Source organism: Lytechinus pictus, chromosome 7 (assembly GCF_037042905.1).
Source record: "Lytechinus pictus isolate F3 Inbred chromosome 7, Lp3.0, whole genome shotgun sequence".
In the NCBI taxonomy this organism is placed as follows: Eukaryota; Metazoa; Echinodermata; class Echinoidea; order Temnopleuroida; family Toxopneustidae; genus Lytechinus; species Lytechinus pictus.
Genome location: NC_087251.1, coordinates 47075538 through 47090746, shown reverse-complemented (window position 1 = coordinate 47090746; position 15209 = coordinate 47075538). Strand labels below are relative to the sequence as shown.

General features: G+C 35.2%; 1 protein-coding gene across 1 annotated transcript in view; it reads right to left on the bottom strand.

The window, feature by feature from the left end:
* Positions 1-13209, bottom strand: part of LOC129264309 (AT-rich interactive domain-containing protein 4B-like) — a 34430-nt gene extending 21221 nt beyond the window's left edge. Inside the window, exons 1-7 of the mRNA XM_064101527.1 lie at positions 13174-13209; positions 12217-12327; positions 9664-9726; positions 2430-2523; positions 1691-1770; positions 1168-1274; positions 515-671 (exon numbers count right to left, since the gene is read on the bottom strand). Of these exons, the coding sequence (XP_063957597.1) occupies positions 515-671; positions 1168-1274; positions 1691-1770; positions 2430-2523; positions 9664-9726; positions 12217-12327; positions 13174-13209 (648 nt within the window). The remainder of the gene's footprint in view (positions 1-514; positions 672-1167; positions 1275-1690; positions 1771-2429; positions 2524-9663; positions 9727-12216; positions 12328-13173) is intronic.
* Positions 13210-15209: the final 2000 nt, after the last annotated feature.

Here is a 15209-nt window from a genome sequence, read left to right as displayed (position 1 = left end):
AAATTGAACTGAACGATAGTAATCTATGCATTACTCTAATATCTTTTTTAAACAAAAATACACTGTAAAAAAGAAAGTGGGAGTAATTCTTTGTCCATCAGAGGTTTTGATTAACTTTCTATTGTAACCACCGTAATTCATTTTTTTAATGCTAATAAACTGATATTTCTATCATAATTACAAGTTTTGATTAACATTCTATCATGACTTCCCTAATCGTCACCGCCAGATAGAAATGGGTAAGCTCAGTATAATTGAGAAAACTTGATAAACTTATGATATCAACTTATTGAAAAAAAGGTCGAAAAAAATTGTAAGAAAAATATTGTGAAACATAATAGACCTAGGAACGATAATGGGGACCACAGAAGCCTGCTGTGGAGAGATGGGCATTTAATCACAATTCACAAATTCAAACACAAGTCCCTACTTGCATGCTTCTGATTGGTTGAAAATCAAGATGTGTTTGATTGCAAATCTTTCTGCAACCAGCCCCTGGGCCTTATTAACTCACCAGGGCAGGAAAGAAGGAATTCTTCCTCTTTTCATTCATCTCTACAATGACAATCTTGCCCACTGCATCCTCTGGTTCTTCCTTGCGTTGTTTCTTAGGAGAGTCACTGTCGCTGTCTTCTTCTTCATCATCATCGTCTTCTTCCTCTTCTTCACTCCTGTTTTGCAAGACAAGTCAAGACATCACTTAACATCAAGATCATTTCAATTAAAAGCTGCAAACTATGAATGATAGATTGATATTATCACCTTTCATTATGAAGAAAAGTAAACATAAACAGAAAACAGGTGATATTTTGATTATTCATAACTCAATTATTACTATTCAACAATTCAACAGAGAGATATCAAATATTGGTAGTATCATTCTTTTTATTCACCAAAATTTCAGGGAACTTTTCTCGAGTGTTCTGGATAATGGAGGAGATTAAGGAGCTTTTTTGACACTTGGTAAAGTTTCTATGGTTTATTATAAGAAAGGTTAGTGCAATGGACTAGAATTAAAATGAATACAAATAGGTAGCTTTAATGATGGGACAAACATCAACTAACAGCTACTGCCTTTCTTATTCAATATATACAATTTAACAAGTCTCAATATGATAAATAAAGCATTGACCATACTTGTTTGAAATGGAAATTAAAGGGACTTACTGCTGCGAACGATTACTCATTCTTCTCTTTCTCCTCATTTTACTGGTGTCTTTCATTACTGGAGTACCAAAGTTCTCTGGATCTGTCAATGGCAGATGATCTAGTGTCTGTGAATTAAAAAGAAAAAAAAAAGATTTCCACAAATGAATGTTATGTATGGAATAGTTTATTGTGTTCAAATAAAAAAAACCCACAACAATTATCATGGTTGAAATAGATAGAGACACAAGACATTATTGGTGCATTTCAATATAGTTTCCATGAACAGACATTAAAACAGAAGCTAGGATTGTGGTTATCCTGCCATGGTTTAAACATCTTGTATCAAATTATTTCAAGAAATTAAAAAATTAAATGTTTGTTGCATGCCTTATAATAATAAATAATTTTTAATGCACACAATTAGAAAAAAGATAAGTTGAATACATTTCTACACTTACAAAAGTTTTTGAGGAATTAGAAAAAAAGTATTTGCATGCAATTATATTTCTGAATGTGGAGACCATTGACGGACATTACTTACTTCACTTTCATGGAAGTGCTTCTCTCCTTGCAAACATAGCAAGGTTCTCCGTAGAGTCTTCTCATCACCATCATCAAATACTACGAATGAGAAGAGGGAGAGAAAAAACCACAGGTGTTTTAACATATATTAGGTTTAATGAGAAACCCCTTCTCAAAACAGATACTGCCAAGAAATAATACAAGTTGTATAAAATAATGACATACATCCTTTCGTTGAACAAGGTAACTGTCAAACGTTAACACATATCTTCATAAATTAGCTATTATTCTATTAAAGTCTAGTCGACCAACCTTTGACATGTTCACCCAACAGACGTCACCTAGGGTTTGAACCAGGAAGCGATCAGCCACTAATTCATGTTTTCACATCCCCATACACATTAGCTAGATTACAAGGGCATGCCAAATGACAAGCTGTTAGCATTATCATTTTATACTAGATATTGGTCGATTGCTGACCAGAAATCAAAACACATATGCAGGTTGATAATGAAAAACAATCTCACTAAAATATTTTAACAACTTTATCTGCTGTTATTCTTAAAGTACAGATCTTTATTTGCAAAGAAACTCAGATGGGACATTTTATCTTTTACCACTTACTTAAGTTGCAGCTATTTTGAATACTATCCATGAACCATATACATATCATTGAACTATTAATGATTGTTTTATTCAAGACTTGACAATGACATGCAATGAAAAAAAATATCCAGTAATTAGTAAACATTACTTACCGACTGTATACAGACTTGCATCATTTAGCTTCATAATGGTTCCATCTTCATAAGGACTACTTTCAGTCATTTTAGCCTCTACTTTTGCTCCAATCTTTTTAGGATTTGCAAAGAAACAAAACAAAAAAAGGAATAGAAGATGTGTAAAATATAAGTTCTTATAACTCACAAATGGACAGTAAAATGCAAACAAAGTATAATATCTAATTGCCTATGGAACATTTACACAACTTTATAAACTGATAATAAAAGAACATTTCCTCCATATTGGTTGAAATTAGGGGGACTTTTCCCTTTAAGTTGGTGACAAACAAACACATTTAGCTTGGCAAGGAACAATAGAGTAAATCTGGAAAACATGTTCTTGCATGTCCCTTTGTATGTAAAAGACAATTTCCCTTTACAAAATAGGACATATTTATCATGTCTGTATCCTATCCTGTTGCAATAAAAGTACACACTGTATAAATGGTAAATGACAGGAACAGATGTAGGTTAAACAATTCTGTATGTCTGTGACATCAAAGGTCATTCATACTGTCCTTCAGTTAACCTTGGCAGCTACATGACCTACAATCAGGGGAGCATTTCATGAGACTAACAGTTGCTTATTTTCACCGACTCTCTGTGATAAGCTACTGAAAATTCTTGCATCTGATTGGCTAAGAGCAAAATTGTGAGTAAAAATCAGGGACTATTTGTTTCATGAAAAACACCCCACATTGCAATGTTTTTTTTGCAATGTCATGGGAATGTATTTAGTATCTTGTATTTTGTTTTAAGTGCAGTTCTGTATATATACAAAAATGCTGCGAAGTAATTCCAGCCAAGGTGCATGTACTATCCCTACAATGGACAATAAATGTATCATACTTCCAGGTTAAGTTAAATAGTATCAAACTTGAATGGAGAACAAATGTAATAATTTGCAGCAATATTCATTAGAATGCCAAAAGCAATCCTTACAGGCTCATATGTAAAATTGCAATATGAAATGGAATTTTTCTTGGAAACACAATAGAACATGATATATGTTTGGCAAGGCAGCAGTCACAGAGAAAGTCACAAGTATGTAGGCTGCTATGTAGAAAGTCAAATAACGGCATGCCACCATATATTCATGGATTGTAAAAAAAAATCACAAAACAGATCTAAGATGTACATGTAGTTTAATGTCATATCGCCTTCCATACCAAACACATGTACCCTGATTGGATATATTTTTCTAAATTCTTAAGGAATTTCGAACATAACCTTTGGATTCTTCATTCTAGCATGTAAAATGGACATGATAAGCATACTTCCATCCATGCCCTTCATTGATGAACAATATTAACATACGAGCCATATTCTAAATTACAAAAACAGTGAGTAATCAATGAGTCAAACAGATTTTTTTTCCACTGCATGTATTCATTCCTGAATCATGAAATGGAACATCATTAATATTGAAACTTGCATTAATAAGTAAAATACAATCTTTACTCAATAATCAGACCTGCCAACCTCTGGGAATGAAAAACTGTATTCTGTGATAAAAAAAACTGTATTTTTCCCAAAAAAAGCGTATTTCATAATAAAATGCTTGGCGCACTCGCTCTTCGCAGAGCTCAAGCTGCATGCAAGCTAAAATGCGCACTGCTCTTGCAAATGAAAAAAAAAACTTCAAAACATGTGTATATCTTCACCCTGGTTTGAACAAAATGATTGAAAAAAAAACAAGTTACCTGAAATTACATGTACATTGATCTAATAACCATATTTGTGCACGTTTTATGAAATAGAGACATATAGAGATTATTTTTCTCAATAAATTACGATTTAGTTTAAAAAAATATATATATATATATATTTTTTTTATTTTTTTTTTTACAAAAAACGTATTTTTCAAAGAAAAAATGTACTGCCGTATTTTGGTTGCAAAAACGTACTAAATACGGCTAAAATGTACTGGTTGGCAGGTCTGAATAATGTAGCATGCTTCAGTAAAAATCAATAAATTCTACAACATAGTAAACTCAGTATAAATGTCCTACATATAGATCAGTGAATAAATATTTTCACCTTCATTCTTAGGAATATTATATCACACATATCTGTGTCTGATTGTGAAAAGGTTTACATATAATCTTTGATAGTCTCAATCAACGTTCTCGCCAGGTTCATTCTGACGCTTGGCGGCGCGAAGCGATGATACGCAAGCCGCGCAGCGGCCTTGGTGCGTGCGAAGCACGCACGGGGGGAGGGTTGCGGGAGGGGGGTGTCCCCCCTCCCACGCGGAGCGCGGTAGCTATCGAAAATATCAATATCGACGAGCTTAGATTGCTGCTAAATGCACATTTTATGTCTATTTAATGCTTCTCCGGCCACACAGCCGTAACGGTTGCGCGAATTGCGATCGATTGAAGCAGAAAGGCAAGTACTGATGAAAAAGGTCAAAAGAAAAGATTTAAATTCAATCTCATTTTATACTTACAGTTTATAGATTTATTCACATCAATGACATCGATAATGTACTCCATACTTTCCAATGTCTAGATCGCTACGTCCTTAGAAAGTGCGATTCATTTTGTGAATGCGTGTCAATGACCGACTACATCTACGGACCGCATGCGCGCCGCGCCACGCCCTTATACTCAATCCAAAGATTGTTCCGACTTTGTTTGGAAGCCTCGGAAGAAAACTTCCGAGGTTTCCAAATAATGGGCATCGGTATTCATGAGACGATATAATTTGCATGTTTGTTTTGTTTTCAGATACTCACTGAAACTATAACTCTCATAATTAAGACTTCTGCTGATGATGTAAAATACTAATAATATCCAATCAAGATTCGTTTATCACTGTCAATTATTGCTATGTTCATTTGTATTGTTCTATACTCGCCTATAAAATAATGAACGTGTCCATCACGAGCGGGAGAAATATTTTTAGTCATTCATCATACTTTAATATTACGATTTTGTTCTTATTATAATTAATTGCGATTTAAAATGTTTTAAAAGTAAAGCTTAATTGACAGGAAAGCAGATTTGTATTTTTAAATAATGCACTATGTAGGCCTACAAATACAGCGTGTGTGAAAGAGAGGAAGAGGGGGGGGGGAGGGTTGTAGCTAGGATGGTCGAAGGGGGAGCGCGAAAGGGGAGGGGTCGTGGCGTGGACAATGACAAGGGGATGTTGAGATCGTACGTGTGTGTGGGATTGGTGAAGAAGTCAATATTCGAAGCGAATGCACATTTATAGACATGTCTATACTACTACTGATGATGACGGCTGAATAATCTTTCTTTACATGTATATTTTGGCGATTTTGAATTTTAAAAATATTTTCTTGCACCATGAGTGGGAAGATCGAGGTACGTGATTCAATAAATTGCATCAGTTTTCAAGTTACAGAAATTCACGAACAGATTATTAAAATTGAAAAAAAAAGAGTCAGAAAGATCTTTTTATAGCCCCCATCCAGCGTAAACAACATGAAGAATATTTGAGGTCACGAAACCAGCTGATTCGCATTCATACAACAGGTTAACAGGTCACGCACATGGTACACAGTCATTCCAAGGGCGGGAATTCGGGGAAACCCGTTTTCAAGCACAATGATTGGCTCAACCCAGAAAGTGAATACTAATTAGATCACGTGCCATCGGCTTTGGGGCGTCTCGTTCGCATTCCAACTCATTTCATAAATATAATCCACTCGCAGTAATTAGGCTAACGACGTTGTAAAGATAACTCTATATATAAAACACAATTCCGATATAAAACATATATAACGACATAAGTGAAATTGAAAAATTCATCCAGCGATATTCAAATTATACTAGCGACTCATGTGGGCGTGGGCAAACGAAATACATATCCTCTAAAACGTTCACACATATCAACTTCAATAATTCGTACTTGAAATGCAGGGGCCGCGGAAAGGTCTTGAAAGTGGGGGGGGGGGGGGCTGACCATCATGCAAAAAACGCAATCAGGTGGTCCTGTTTTTGTACACGGTTTTGGAAAAAAAAGTGGGGGAGCTGAAGCCCACCCAGCCCCCCCCCCTGTTTCCACGGCCCTGAAATGAATATCTGTGAATGAATTGTCAATTCCACTTTGTTGAATGTGTACTTTTATTGAAATCTATTGAATCACGTACCCCTCCCGACCAAGTCCAAGGGTTAATTTTCCACTCGCCATAAAGATTATGCAGCCACAATCACAGTAGACACATCCATAAAAGAATATTAATTTAATTCGCTCCGAACATTGACTTCTTTTCGCCAATCCCCTCCCCCACAAAGTCACAAACATCCCATCATTTTCATTTATATTGCCCACGACCACCTCCCATTATTCTCTTTCTCCTTTACACAAATTAATTTCAAATAATATTTTATTTTAAATCGTAGTTGTTACCGGGAGTTGTTAAGCAATTGTACAACAAATTCATGAAGTATTCACTGTAATGACTAAAAACATTTCTCAGGACGGTGACAGGTGCGTTCATTATTTAATTGGCAGGCAAAGAGTAATAAAGAACAATACAAATGAAAATACACTGTACGTATAACTCACATTAAAAAATGAGTCGTAATATGATAAAAAGCGTGAATAAAATTAATAAAGATTATTACTTATGAAAATTATAACAGATTCAATGAATATCTGAAGAAAAAAAAAACATTCAAATCGGTTTTGGATCCCATCTAATTTTGGAAGACTCGGATAGATTTTGATGCCATGTGCGATTTGTATTATGTATGTGGCCATGGCGAGCGCTAGTGCAGTGACACAGAACTTGGTAGACACACCGTCGCGAAATTAATCAACACTTTCAAAAGATCGATGTAGAGATCAAGACTTTGGAAATTATGGAGTAAAATTGGAATATAAATGTGAATAATCATTTTGCTGTAAGTGAATGAGTTGGACATTATATCAATCCATTCCTGTGGCTGTGGCTTTGTCATTATTAACGTGATCTTTTAATAATTTTCTCAATTCGTTCTACGGCAGTGTCATCAGAAATGCATTCAATGAATTCATGTAGATGTAGCTATAATAAGGCTGGGGCCTGGGACGAGATGAAACTAAATTTCGATCGAATTTTTATATTATTGTTTGACACACTTTACTTTTGACAAAATAAATGACAATATCAACTGAAATTCGTAACATCTAAATTACATTGCCCAACCCAGTAACCCACGGTACCCCTCTCTTCTCACTTTATTTTTGAGCGTATTTTACTACCATTTTGGGGTGCGTTTATCCGCCACTTTTTACCCTAGAATCATGATCTGAATCATGATTCAAATCATGATTCTGCAGAATCACGATTGCGTTTAGTCGAAATTGAATATAATCATGATTAGAATCACAAACATGAAACACGAAAAAAGGGGCGTTTGGAAAGACGTTTCTGCAGAATCACGTACGAAAATGTTCGAATAAACGATATCGTGATTTGAATCATGATTATATGACCTCACTGTTGTGTCGGGCTACTTTCGGTTTGACTCTTGCCTAGCTCAAGGCGCTGTATGTACATGAATATGTACTACGCATGCATTTCTTGTCATGTTCAAGCTCTGTGTTGGTCATCGCATCGTCCACTACTTTTCATTTTTTGGTCATGTCTTCAACTTCAAGTTCTAGTAAATGAATTAACTGGACAGACAATGATCTCAGTTGTTGAGTATACAGTATCAATACTAAATTGGATCTACGCTGAAATTCACTTCCGAACACCATTTTGGATAAACTAACAAGATGAATAGAAGCATATGGACCCTATATGATAGAAGTAAACAAAATGAGGTATAGACTGAATTCTGGAAGCAAAAGATTTTTCGAGAGCCGAAACACGTGCGAAAAACTTCCTCTGTCAAACTGCGCACTAGTGATGCGCACTGGATTGGCCCGAATCTGAGGAGAAACAGCATTGGAATGAAGGTCGTCTAAACGCTGATTCTGTGATATTGTGATTCATGTTTGTGTTTTGAATCATGATTCAAATCATGATTCAAATCATGATTCTGGCTTGAGGTCGCATAAACGCAGCCTTAAAGACGTAAATAATGAGAGCAATGCGATACGCAAATGCGAGGTAAACATCTTCGCACTTCCCACATAAGAGAGAGAGAGTTAAATTGGGCCTCGAGTCGAGGTCGTATCGTATACAGCATAGTAGCGAAGCAAAGAAATCCCGGGAAGAAATCGTGGAAGAAATAATCGACAAGTTTATTTTAGGATCTGAAAAGCAGATTGTTTTTATTTTAAATATATTATTCAGTTTTTTGTGTGGATCTAGGCCTGTTTTACAGTTGTCGGCCACGGTTGTCGGGGAAGTTCACGGTTGGCGGATTTGCCCTGAAAATTTTCAGGGTTGTCGGCGCCCGCCAACCGTGACGCGTGGTAGCGAGAACGTTGGTCTCAATAAGCAAGCAATACCATTATTTGTAGTATTCACAACAGGAAAGTGAGTAATATCAATGGTAAGAATTTGTTGCACATTGTATGAAAGTTTGTTGCAATATATCTAACCAATGAGAGTATTTAAATAAACATAAACAAGTACTTATTTCCCAAATGATTGTATATACTGGTACACACAAAAAGCCAACACAGGTGCACACTAAATGCAAAGGTGGGTAGGCAGCCACTCCTAGGAGATTCAACTTATTTTCTTTGTCTGAATTTCATCTCAGAATTGTTTGTCCCATCATCTTCACCAACAGCAATTATTTGCTTAAATCCCTGATATACATGTCATTGAAGCAAGACAAACTAAAATTCAATCAATACTATACATCTATCATATTTAGAGAAGCTGTGTAATGTAAAATGGACTCATTGCTGCTCAGGACAAGACTAGCAGATAATAAACAGCAACTTCAATTCTCCACTAAAATAAATGAGCTGCCAAACAAATTTGACTTTCCAAACTTTTTTAAAAATCAACAGGTCAACAACACCGGGAAAGAAAATAAGTATACTGGAGTATCATTCTTACATTGCAATCTTACTAAAAAGTTGTGACTATCACATTATTTTCATGGATAGATTCTTTGTGAATTAGACTGTTCTAGTGCCCTGTCTCTTACGCATTATTTTTCTTACACTTACATGTATCTTACAGATATAGTTTTTATATACAACTTTATTTTAGAAATTAAAACTTTGAAAACAAGTAATAGAGTTGAGCCCAGAAGAATGGCAATGTACTTGACGATGTACTTACTTTAAGAGTTCCTTTCACAAGGTCATCACTGACTATGCAGCTTGTTCCACTTTTGAAGTTGATCTAAACAAGAAATGAAATATGGTTTAAAATTAATAACAAAGTTCAATTCAGTCTTCAAAGTGTCACAACTCTCGTTTATTTGAGATAACAATCATTTCATGTAGGATAATTAGAAATAGTTGACAATGCATAAACTTTTTGGAAAGAACTGAACTCTTGCTTGAGTTTACTGATTTCTTAACATCAGACCAAGTCACAGTGGTTACTTGTTTTTAATTTCATCCCAGTTAAAACTATTTACATCGTCCAAATTGATTGAATTGAAGACAAGTTGGCATTAACTAGGGAAAGCAATGAATTAAGATCATTTTGCTTATCAATCAATTATCATGTGTTCTTATCCTCAACTGCCAAAATCGGGCATAAAAATGTAGGCCTAGACACTTTACAACACAGGGCATTGTGGAGATTCACTATTGTGAATCTAGTACTAGAATTACATTGGAGAGTTGTCAATATTCTATACTATTGTAGCGACCTAAATAATTTGATTAACTTTATTTCTAGTTTTGTCTAATTAAAGACCCACTAGTTTATTTTGCCGCCGTTTTTTAGATACGTCACAGTCTTTACAAATCGTATTACTTATAATTTCCTCCGCTGACTAAGTAGTCCAGCAATAACATATTTCTTTTATTTCTTAAAAATAACAGTTAATAATTGTATATATTAAAAATAAGATTACATATAACAATTGTTTTAATATACTTATTTATTACCTTCCTTTTCATTCGGAAGTCCCGATTTATTTTTATTAAAATAGTTCGATAACTCATGTCGGGCAAGCCCTTACGGGAAGGCGCGTTTAGCGTCACTTGCGGGAAATAAGTCATCGAGAAAGGTGCCCAGACCGTACGTCTTCTTATAATCGATTTTCTGTGTGTACGTGGCAAGGCAGTTTTTAATTACAGTAATCAGCCAAGGTACGTTATTTAATATTGAACGATTAAATGATGATCTTAATGTATGTTGAAGTATGATGTTTTATGGCAGTTAATTATTCAATTCCGAGTTATATTTGATTTACTTTGATTTACCTGATATGTGATCCATCGACCGCCTTTACATTTTAGGGCGTGGCACTGAGCTAGTGCCTGGTATTATTTATTGTCGATTATTATGTAACTGGAATCATTACTATCGATCGTAACGAAAATGAAAGTTGTACCGTAATGATGTTTAATTTACCTGTTGCATATATCGTAAAACTTTGATAAAGATTGAGAAGATTTATAATTATGTCAATTTTGACCAAATCGAAGCGGCAGAACGATCAATTTATTGTCAGGCCGTATTCGGTATATTTAGGGTACTTTCAGATATCTGAACCTTTCTGAATTTGTTGATTTATAAAATAAAACTCGTGTATTTCATAATTCATGTAATTTATTTGTATTTTTAGCCACGTACTGCAAATGCGGTTCGCCACCCGGGTTTTGAGCTACCTTCTGCACCTTTCATGTAATTCATAATTTCACCGCCCCATGACCAGGGTGAGTGTAGCTTACTTAATTGATAAAGTGAAGTATTTTTTATGTGATTCAATTAAGACCCAAGTAATCATATCGATAGTTATTTCATCTTTCATTATGATCGATTATATATATTTTAATCGATTGGTATATCGATTCAGTTATGCTTAAAAAATATATTTATATAAAATATCGTTTCATTATAATATCAATTATACAATTTAATTGATTGATAATATTTGTGGCATATGGTGAAATTTTATATCCATGCGCTAGTTATTCAATTCTGATTCATTAATTGAATATCAACTTCGAATTTATCTGTTGAACTGTATTCTTTACAGAAATATCTTACCTCTTCATGAATGCCATTCATACTGTAATTTAATTCAACATGTTAGTAATTATATGAATCGGTACTTATTGTATTTCTATTTTATTTCTGTACAATGCAGGGGTTTTCTTTCTCCTCCATTAAAAGCAGTCACCAATCTAAAACTTGACTACGGTATTGTTTTCTGTCGGGTGTACATCTCAAACGAGGAACCTGCCCGGTTCCTTCACTATAAAATAAGTGTATTAAACATTATCACACTGATTGCTAACTTGGCCAAAATAAATATTCAGATCATTTTATGATTTCTTTTTATTCATACTCTTGAGTTGAATATATTAATATCAGTTCTTTCTATACAATAGGCATATTTAAGGGTACTGCAAAAATAACTTTCCTCTTCTTTCCTGACAGAAAAACAATTGGCTTTTAATACTCTCTTTTGCCCTCAACAAATATCAACCTGCTATTGACTATCTGAGCTGTAAAATATTAAAGCTGATTTGGGATCTATCAAGGTTAAAGAGAACATCCAACTGTAGTCCAATTTGCATAACAATAAATTATATTGCTGGAGCTATATAGACGATATACGGGTTGAGTGAAGTTACTCTGTTTCACTCCAAAGAGACAGAATATTCTATCTTTACAGAACAACAATGTTTTCAATGGAAACAACTTTACCTTGCATTTTACCAACTTCTTAACCACTTTGACCTTGGCTTCACAGAAAGCCCCTCGGTATTTGGCACTGACATCCGTACCAACCGTCAAGAAGGGAGGCCCCTCTCCAGCCTGTAAATGAAAAGAAACGAAACATTGAATTAAAACATTACATTACAGTTTAGGCCTGGGTCGGAAACGGACAGAATACCGGAGTCCGTCCGATATGTGCAGGTTACGGTTTTGTTTTTCTCTGTTCCGGTATTCTGATAAAACAATATAATACATAATTTACTGTTTGTCTGAAAAAATTGTCAATGATTATACAGTGTAATTATGCTTTTTGAAAATAAAGAACCCTGTGGAAGGGCAAAAAAATATATATACATGTATAATACATAACAAATAGTTTAACATTTTCTTCTTCTTAATATCTTAACATAACCATCGAGTATGTTTTATTCAGTCTTACCAATCATAACTCAGGTTTCTTTGTTACATTTCAGGTGACCACCAAGAAAATATATGATGAGAAGACGGGAAAAAACTTGCTGTTGTTTACGTAGCCATCTTTATCTTTGTTAGTAGCTAAGCTACATGTACGAGAGGGCAGCAGACTCTATATGCGTCTCATTGTCATAGCATAGCTACTAATAAGAGAAAAAGATGGCCACGTAAACATTGGCGAGTTTTTTCTCCGTCTTCTCATCATATTTTTCTTGTTTTTTTTAAATGTTTGTTTAAAAATGAAATCAATATTGTATAATCTGTGACTTCTTTGTACTTCCCTGTTCGTGAATTCATGTACCGGGATACCGGATTCTGACCGGAGCAATACCAGCGGATTCCGGAACAAAAAAATTCAGACATGACTCAAGTCTATTACAGTTACATTCACAAAGATATAGGCTATGCTACATGTAACAATGTTGCCAAAGGGGTCAACCCAATGAACACTTACACCTCAGTTACATTTACTCTACGACGGCCGTACAGCGAATCGAAAGCAGCCATATTAACATTTTTTGTACCAGCTAAATTTAGGTTTGAATAAAAATGAATAAAACAGCTGTTTTCGACTCCCCGTACGACCGCCGTAGAGTAAATGTGACTGAGGTATCATTCAGACAAGGAACAACGAACCTTACTTTGTGTACAAAACCAATGAATATATAAAGGTACCTCCATTTTTGTCTTGCCCACCAGAGGTGAAGGCGAGACTGAGGGATCCAAATGTCATCCGTCCGTCACAAACTTTATGACACATAACTTCGCAACCGTTAGTCATTTTTGGATGGTAGATGCACTTAGGGAACCTGCATGTTATTCTGCAGTCGGAGATCACATGGTAAGGTCAAAGGTCATTTTCAGGTCAACATTAAAATTTATGTGCAGGACTCTTATGACACATAAATCTGCGACCCTAAGTCACTTTTCAACCAAACTTGGATGGCAGATGTACTTAGGGGACCTGCATGTTAAACTGTAGTCGGAGGTCATATGGTAAGATCAAAAGTCATTTTCAGGTCAACGTTAAAGTTTGCGTGCAAGACTCTTATGTCACATAACTCCGCAACTGTAAGTCACTTTTCAACCAAACTTGGATGGTAGATGAACTTAGGGGACCTGCATGTTATTCTGCAGTCGGAGGTCATATGGTAAGGTCAAAGGTCATTTTGAGGTCATAGTTGGGTCATTCCACGGGGTTGGGGCAACAGCACTTTTTTGTGTTCCCTATGAATTGTTGGCTTTATCCTGAAAATGTGTTTGGCGTTTGGATGTTGCAATGTGGTTTTGTTGGAAGGCAGTTATGTAAGCAATTACTTGATGCAGAAATAAAAATGTTGAACCTCAAGTATTTTTGATGGTGAGACTTTAAATGATGATGTCCAGACTCTTTTTTGGGGTACCAAGTGTGACATCCAAAATGGTCATTTTCAGTTGAAGATATCTAATTAAAAGATAAACTTAGTCAAATTCAAATGGCCATGATTGATAAAGCAACATTTGTTTAATAACAAAACAGTAATGGGATAGCAAATGAAAAGAGGCTTCATATCATAAATCATTCCTACAACATCGCATACCACCGTTACATGCGATGTCCGCGTTTTTTTTTTCTGTAACGGCGGTAAAGTGGTAAATAACTTAAAGTCAGAAATCATTCTTTCCAAAGTTATGTGTCAGAAATAAAGGGCAGGCAGTAAGCAACTTTTCATCAAAAGATTAGCTTTGAAAACCAATGTTAATGTCATGTAAATTAATCAAGGGTCGCCGATGTTTTGGGCGATGTCCGGGCCAAATTTGTAACGGTGGATCACATTTCATCGCGTATGTAAAAAGGAGAGACCGGAGAAGAGACCGTCGTTGTATCAGACGGACGGGATGTTAGCCGAAATCCACGTGCACATGAACGGCTATGATATCGGGTGTTTTGCAGCATTGCAATTGGGAATCTTCCTGCAATGTCCGTGTAACGGTGGATTGGATCTCCACGATGTTTTCCCTTTCAAAGCGACGTAAGTACGGAGATTTATCCCGATACTCGTATTTTTAAATCAGTTAAACCTTATCTTAAAAATGTGAAACTATATTATCATGCAGAAAGTGTTTTTAAGGTTGAAAAATCTCGCTAATTTTCCATAATCTTTTACTACAGTCCCACATGTATCTTTTCGTGTAAGTGAAATATGTGATTGAGACATCGCCGTGTTTGTTCCAGATTTGCTAAACGGCCCCAAAGAAATAATGTTTTTATTACTGTGATTCCGTGCAAACATGTTTTGAATGTTAGCTGACATGATTCAATCGCAATTTAGTTGATTTTTTTAAACACCGAAATATGTTATTTCAATAGGACAATGGATACTGAAAACTGCTCTATCACCGATGATCATGCTGACATCTCAGATTTGGTACAAAATCTCGCCTTGTTTAAATTGGCTCCTACTGATTCTACGTAATATGGGTATCAAAGACCTGATGATCAAATTTGAATTTCCCCCAAAAAATGA